Genomic DNA, 8,227 nt, shown 5'->3' with positions numbered 1-8,227 from the left:
TATAGCTCCGAATCAATAAGGTTCAATTTTGAGAAACACATGTACTCATTTCATGACTCGTATTTCTCGTATGTTTGTATTTGATGCCACATTTACTCATTTTTGAATCAATTGTATTCAAAAAAAAATGAATACATTCAGAGTTTCATTTTTGAATACATTTTTTTTAACAGTGTAGGCTGTGGACTTGATCGGATCTTCTTTAAGTGGCTGTTTTTTTTATTTTGGGGTGGAAGGCTCTTTTGATCTCTTGCTTTGAAAAACCGTTGGCTTGGAAAACATTTGTGAGGTGGGAAATTTCATGCTCGATAGCAGTCGGTTCGCAGATTCTGTTGGCTCTCACGAATAAAGTTTTCATTACACCTCTCTTCTGTCGAGGATGGTGATTAGAGTCCTTGTGTAGATAGCGATCAGTATGTGTAGGTTTGCGATAAACACGATGTCCTAGGGATCCGTCATCTCTGCCACTGACCAAGACATCCAGGAAAGGCAACTTCCCGTCGTTTTCGGTTTCCATCGTAAATTGGATATTCTCATGTTGGCTGTTTATGTGAGTCAAGAATCGGTGAAGTTCGTCTTTTCCATGGCTCCATATCACGAAAGTGTCGTCGACGTATCTGAGCCCACAAGTCGGTTGTTTTTCCGCAGTGCTGAGAGCAACTTCTTCAAATTTCTCCATGTAGAAGTTGGCAATTACAGGGCTCAATGGACTCCCCATGGCTACACCGTCTATCTGCTCATAGATGTCATTGTTCCACTGGAAATACGTGGTCGTTAAGACATGCTGGAATAAATCAGCGATATCCGGTGAAAATATTTCCCGTACGTTCTCCATGGCTTCCTTGATTGGAACTCTCGTAAAGAGAGAAACGACGTCGAAGCTTACCAAGATATCTGTTGACTGGAGACTGTAGGTTTTGAGCTTCTCTATGAAGTGGGACGAATCTCTAACAAAAGATTCCGTAGCCCCGACATGGGGTTTCAGCAAACTGGCAAGATGTTTAGAGAGGAGGTGAGTAGGAGAGTTTATGGCACTGACAATAGGTCTCAACGGCAACTCTTCTTTGTGGATTTTTGGCAATCCATATAATCTGGGGATGAGCGCTTCAGATGATGAAATTGTCTCCTTTGTTTTCTCAGGTAGTGTTGATTTCATAATTAGTGAGTTGGTCTTCTTCAGGATCCTGGATGTAGGGTCACGACGGAGTTTTACGTAGATCGTAGGGTCCAACAGATCCCTAATCTTTCTTCGGTAGTCTTCGGTGTTGAGAACAGTCGTAGCGTTGCCTTTGTCTGCCGGTAGGATAAAAATCGATTTGTCTTCATTGAGACTTTTTATGGCTTTTCTCTCTGCATTGCTGACATTACTTCTTGGTGGCTTGGCTTTGTGCAGGATGCGGGACGCTTCTCTCCGAATTTCTTCAGCCTCTGCTTGCGGTAGTTGTCTTAGGCTTGATTCGATGTTGGCAATAATGTCCTCCGTCGGAATGGAGTTCATGCTGATAGCAAAGTTGCCGCCTTTGGCCAAAATTGACGTTTCAGCGGTTGTCAAGACTCGGTTAGATTTGTTTACAACCACTCGGGAAATGTCTAGGGCAGGTCTAATGGCTTGGGTGTTGTTCAGTGTATTGAATTTCCTCTTTTGTCGGGCTGACACACATTCCATTTTCCTCTCAGCGGAATTGAAAGTGAGACGATCAACAGTGTCCCAGTCTGCAGGCCTGATGGAATTGGCTATGCTGAGATGCAACCGTAACAGCGATGTACTTGTTTGCCGACTAGGCCACACTCAGAATTCAGCAGTCGCAGAACACACTTTTAGTGAGGGGAACCATGACATCAAATTCAAAGAGACAAAAATACTTTCAAGGACTTGCCATTATTATGCGAGATTGAACAGAGAAGCCATCGAGATATTCAAACATCTAAATAATTTCAACAAAAAAGAAGAAGGAATAAAGATTAACAAGCTCTGGCATCCCTTACTGAAAAGGATCAAAACAACAAGAACCTCCAGCCAATCAGAAACAAGGACGGACCTTCAGCTGAATCCCCAGCAACCAATCCCCGAGCAGGAAAAGGAGAGCCTAAGCTCCAATCAGGAAGCGATGAAGACAGACGTTCACCAGCCGATCCCAGTCCAGAACCAAGAGGACCCATGCCCTATAAATGTTGACAGCACTTCGACACTTGCATCAGTTGCCAAGAAGTCTCTTCCCTGGAAGTTACGAACTCGGAACCACTGAGGATGGCTGCCGCAGATGCAGCCGAAACGTTTGGAGAATATACATTCAGACCACGGCACAACAGCCCGGAATCCTTTCATAATATTGACACCGGCCGTGAAAGCCTTCACTCTTACATTAAGCATTGAAAATTAACTAAAAGTGTTTCAGTCACTTGCATATGGTCAATATAATATTTCTTTCGAACCTTTTAAAGCGTCTTAGAAAACAAAAGCATTCCTGTTCTTCCATCTGAATACATTGTATTCAAAAGTGGAACTTTTTTGGCGATGCTTCAATTCTGTCATTCTTACTGAAAGCACTAAAATTCGTGCATTTTAATGATAGAGTTAATTCTTAAGATGTCAAATATGTCATCAAATAAGCGAAAATTTTAATGCAATGACTATCGAATGTGCCAGAGACAAATGAATAAATAATGAACAAAAATCTGTTTGAACTCAAGATTCATTACACTATTATACTCGCGAACCCCCAGAGGTTCGCGAACCACCAGTTGGGAAACGATGCTTTATGTAATGCTTTCATCAAGTTTAATCAATCTTTCCGATCAAAAGCTTCTGAGGAAACGAACGCTTTCAAATTCTTTCATCTGAACTCATTGTATCATTGTATTCTAAGTGCAGTATTTTCAGCATGGTTTTGAGGCTATCCTTATCAACGGAAACTCTAAAACCGACGCTTTGCAATGACAGACTAAATTATTTAATTGTAAAATATGTCAGGAAGTAAGGTGAGCTGGAGGAAGTTCAGCCCTTAAATTGTACAGTTCGACTTTATTAAGGCCTAGACATTACAAGATTTGATACAAATGTTTTAATTTTTTTTCGTATGTTACCTGTTTCAGTGTGTTTCGTAAGACATGAGCCTGTTAAAATCATTGCAGGTAAAAAAATGAAAAAAAAAATTTAAACTATTTTGCTCAAGGGCCGCACTTTCTCAATAAAAGTGGGGCAAGATCATCACCAAGCTGAATTTTTTTTTAAACTGTTTGAGAAAATAAGGGGCAAGTGCAATCAATAGAGTATTTTTTCCTAATTAAAAACGATTTCTTTATTTTTATTTTCGCCTATTCATTGGGAAGTAATTATATTTTTCCTAGCGAAACCTGTCAATGTAAAATGAAGAACGTTCAAGAAACAATGGATTATTAAACAAAATTATGAAGTTTTTATTTTAAATTAAATAAGGAACATGAAAGTTAACTTTTATTATGCTAATAAGCTTAAAAATACAAAAACAAAACTTGCATATCAAGGAATAATCTTTAAAATTTGAATATCAACGAACTTATAAAATATTAACTTAATAATACAAAAGATAACTATACAACTGACAAAAGGTAGCATGTCTTTGGCGAACTAGAACATATTTTTTTGTATAAATACACTTAGTATAGTAATTATCAATTTAATTTATATTATATTCTGAAAACGTTACTTGGAATATCAAATTTCCTCTACGATCTGAAGAGGGATTTAGAAGGATTGATACAATGTCGTCGTCTTGGATCTCGCTAACGTCAGTGCCTCAGATTGTCGGCAATCATATGTTCTATTGCAACAGATATTGCAGGTGGCCGGCCCATTGCTTTGGACTTCACTCCACGCCGACCTTTCAGATGATCCTGTAATGTTGCCCGCGATATTTGAGATGCCGGCTCGCACCTTTACATGTTACGATACCTGAACGTATCGCTTCTAAAGCAGCAGAAAGTTCCTCCCGACGGCAGGAGCCAGCTTTTGACGTTATTCTTTTGTAATTCCGCCCCATTTTTACTAAAAATATTAAAAAAAAATGGAGCAAAATAGACTAATGACACTTATTGTTAGTTAGACAATGATGCAGGGTTTAAAAATTAATTACATTGCTTCATTAAATCGTTGCAAGCAAATTATATCTGCCATAAAAGAACATTGCCAGATTAATGGGAAAGTGCAGCCCCAAAAATGCGAGGCTGCACTTTCCCTTTTTTTTCGGGCTGCACTTTCCCAGTCGTATAATTTTCTGGGGCAAGTGCAGCCCTAAAATTAATTGATTTTAAAGTAAAAAATAATGAATCTCAGCCTTAAAAATACGAAAAGTAGATATGAAATAGTTGTACTTACGTTTTGGAAGCACGAAAAAGTGAGAACAACAAGAGAAGAAACGATGATTTCTCGAACCATAACAACATGGCACTGTAGTGGGAATGAGAAAAATTAGGAAACGAGGGAGGGAATAGAGTTACCATTCCAGTAAAGCGATTTAACGCGCGCAGTGCAAAGTAATAACGTTTACCAAGCTACCCATATGGCAGCAGCCTTGCAGATATTCCCAGTGTCTGATTATTAACCTAAGCCGCACTTGCCCCAAGACCGCACTTACCCCAACTGACCTTATAGCTATTCAAAGGAATGTGTCGACTTAGATGGATGCTACTGTCACCAGAGATAGCTCTGAGACGCAATCGATGGCACTTATATCAGTTGTTGGACCTTGAAGATTATTAGGTACATTTGATAGAGATGCATGTTAATCGCACATGCATATCGGCCGCCATTTTGGTCGGAGTGATATTGTAGTCATATGGTGTAGGCGACAGTGAATCACGAAAGGTGTAGTTCGTCATTGGAGGGGGGAGTTAAAACAGTGACCACTTCCGCCCTACCCACGTCACCAGCACCGATTCGAGGTCATTTACCACCTTCCATGAATACGATGTTACCGGTAACAACATCAATTACGAATGTACTGTCTATATTATCAAGTCTTCCAAAGACTATTCATATTGCACAATTCCGCCAACAGTATTTTCAGAGATATGGCGTACACAAGCAGACCCACACCTCTCGCCCATAGAGCACCTTTGGGAAATGCTTAAAACGAAACTGCAGCCATCTCGGAATACTGAGGGATTGGCTTCTCAAATGCACAGATTACGGTTTGGTGTTCTGCTGGTGTTTATAGATGACATACTTGGTTAATGCCATCCCGTTTTTCCACTAGTATAGTAGCCAAAGGTGGCTACGCAGTGTATAACTTAATGAATTGTAATCAAATTTATACCATAACTTCTTAATAAAACGATTTTTTCTGCATTTTTTATCATTTGCTGATCTCCTCATAGACCATGTAAAGTTTCGTGATGATAGCTTGTATTCTTTTGGATATGTACGTTGTTTTGTGATAGATTGTATATTAGTTGTCTTGTGCCCGACGAAAAGTTTGTTTTCCCGTCTTTTAGCCTTTTGTTAGAAACGGTAAGTACTGATGACAATTTTTTAAACTGATATGCAACATAAGAACATTTTGCTTCGTTTTTATTTATTTATTGATTTGTTTTTAGTGGAATTATTTAGTGATTTTCATTTTTATTTCACCTGTTTTTTTCCTTAAAATATTACGTTTTTTTAAATGTTTTTTTTTTGTTTGTTTGATTTTCTTTAAAACTTTTAAAGAATATCGCTTAAGTTACTTGCTCTATCATAATACCTGCCGATTACTAGCTCTTGGTAATAACATGGGTAATAACTTGGTAATAATAAAGTACATTGTTTGATAAGTTTAATAATCTAATTTCAAGATTGAACTTAAGCAAGCACAAGCTTGAGGATTTTAGCTATTTCATATCTTTGAAGTAATGCTTGTCTTTAAAGATTAATTCAAGTAACATCATCATCTTAAAAGAGTTTAAAACTTTTTTTTTTACTATATGCTTATTAAAAATTGTCATTAAAATGGAGCATACAATTGCAATATTTAGAACAGGCTAACGGTAAATAAGAGCTGTTTTATTTTTGTGAGCAATACATTTATACTTAAAACCAACAATGTCATTTTTCTTCTTTTTTTAAATAAAGATTGGTGATTTTTCTTCTTCATTTATTTAATTTCAAAATAAAGAGAATCACATTTAAAAATGCTAAAGTTAAAAAAACTTTAAATTAAAATATTAAAAGTGTTTTCAATTTAAGAGAATGATTCTTGAAGCTTGGTTAACACTAAAAAAGTATAAAGTAAACAAAGTATTGGAACTTTTTGATTACTACACCCAAAAATTATGTCTTCATATCTTTGTATTTTGGTTAATTCCATAGCAGCCAATGCGATATAAATTAAAAATTAAGAGAAAAAGAAATATAGTCAATGAATAAAAGCTATTTGAAATGATTATTTCAAAAATTCTATGGAAAACCATTGGACTTACGCTTTTTCTGAAATAATTGATTCATGTGTACTAGGGTGGTCCAAAAAAGGACCTTTTTAAAAAATTCCTGATTTTTATTGGTCCTACCCCCTCATTTGGTTCCATCTGAGTAAAAAATAATTATTGCGAAGTTTGAGCTCATAATTTTAACATTTAGAGGTAGCTCAACAGCCTCAAAGTTCCTCGTTTTACCATTTTATGCCATAAATTCAGATAGAAAACAAAATTGACGCTAGGAAAAGCTTATAATTTATTTAATTAAAATTGCCAGCATTTTGTAAGTTAAAAATAGTTACATAATAATAAGATTTCAACAGTTATGTATATAACTTTCCTTAGTACACATTACAAACTCTGCTTTTTACATCCGGGATAAGCTCATCAACGTTCTGCGACAACTTGCAACAAGAATTGAAATTGTTCTTTATTGTGTGTCATTTTTCCATTAAACTTTTATAACGGCTATACCCCTTTCAGCATTATTATTAACCACTGAAATTCCTTGAATAATCCTTTTTGCTTTCTTAAAATCCTCCTGAAGCTCCCAGATTTTTGCGTCTACATGAATGAAGGTATCAGGTAAACCCATGCTTTGAAAAAACTAAATTGACCCCTTTGTCACAAGTTCTTCAAATTTCATAACCATAAAATGTTTTAGCAAAATCTTAGGGTGCTTCACCACATTATTTTTCCCATTTACTTCATTCATCGCCTTTACCATCTGTCTTTTAATGTAGTGTGTTACTTTATTGGCAAAAAGGGCTAATGCCACGAGCTCTCCTGACAAATACCACAGGTGATTGGCAAATTTCTGCATTGCAGTTTTGCTTATGTCTTTATCAATCTTTTTATACTTCAATAAAGATTTCATTCAAATCGTTTTACGGTGCATTTTGAGGCATAGAAGCAGTAATCCAAGCCTTTAAATACACACGTACAACAAATATGCATATATTTTGCAATCCTTTTTCTTCTATTGACGTTATGGTAAATTGACAGCTAAACATCCATATTTTGAAACAATACAAAAATTTGGACATCCATCTAGCATGATGCATAGCCCCAGGCGCTACAAATTTGATACCATGTGGAGGAGCTTTACCGAGAAATATTAAGCATGGTTCAAAATTTTTTCGATAATCATCTCTCGCTTGCGTGTCATGTAGTCCTTTCAGCAAATACTACTGTATCATCCTTTATATCTGTCACTTGTGCTAAAATGTCCTTATTGTTGATGCCTATGATGTATTTGTCTTTGTCTATTATTTCCCAGTAGACCTGGAATCGTTTAAAAAGAGGTACATCTGCTGCAGAAGAAAAACCCAAACATTTATTAAACACCGCACCAATAATCAATTCCATAATGTGATGTCGACATGGAAAATATAGAAACCTTTTCTTTAGTTTTTGCTCTAGTAAAACACGGGCACCCTTGCTTTCCCCGGTATTGACACTCATTGTGTCAAAGCACATTGCAGAAACTTTGTCAGTTAGGCCCCAGTCCTGCAAAGCTCACCTTCTTTATTTTTTTGTGTCACTGTACTTCTTTTTTTTTTTTCAATAACTTCCATTGTTAATCAAATTTTTATAACTTGGGCTGACAGTTTTGGGGTCTTTGTATGGGTATTCTGGCTTTCTGTCAAAATTTTGTTATTTCTTGAAGATTCTCTTACGGTTTTCTTTAATTCAATATGGTTATGAAGAAACATATCCAATGTCATACGAATTGAAGGTAGTTTACTACCTGTCAGCTCACTTATGGTTGAACTAAGAAGATAAACCTCTGATTTTG

At 36.5% G+C, this 8,227-nt stretch overlaps 1 protein-coding gene across 1 annotated transcript; it reads right to left on the bottom strand.

Annotated features, from left to right (window-relative positions):
* Window positions 1-202: 202 nt before the first annotated feature.
* On the bottom strand, window positions 203-1,498 carry LOC129226899 (uncharacterized). The gene has a single exon (XM_054861528.1). The coding sequence runs from the start codon at window positions 1,496-1,498 to the stop codon at window positions 203-205; it is 1,296 nt and encodes a 431-aa protein (XP_054717503.1).
* Window positions 1,499-8,227: the final 6,729 nt, after the last annotated feature.

This window comes from Uloborus diversus, chromosome 7 (genome assembly GCF_026930045.1).
Source record: "Uloborus diversus isolate 005 chromosome 7, Udiv.v.3.1, whole genome shotgun sequence".
Lineage (NCBI taxonomy): Eukaryota > Metazoa > Arthropoda > Arachnida > Araneae > Uloboridae > Uloborus > Uloborus diversus.
The sequence above is the reverse complement of the archived record's forward strand: the minus strand, read 5'-3'. Positions and strand labels throughout refer to the sequence as shown.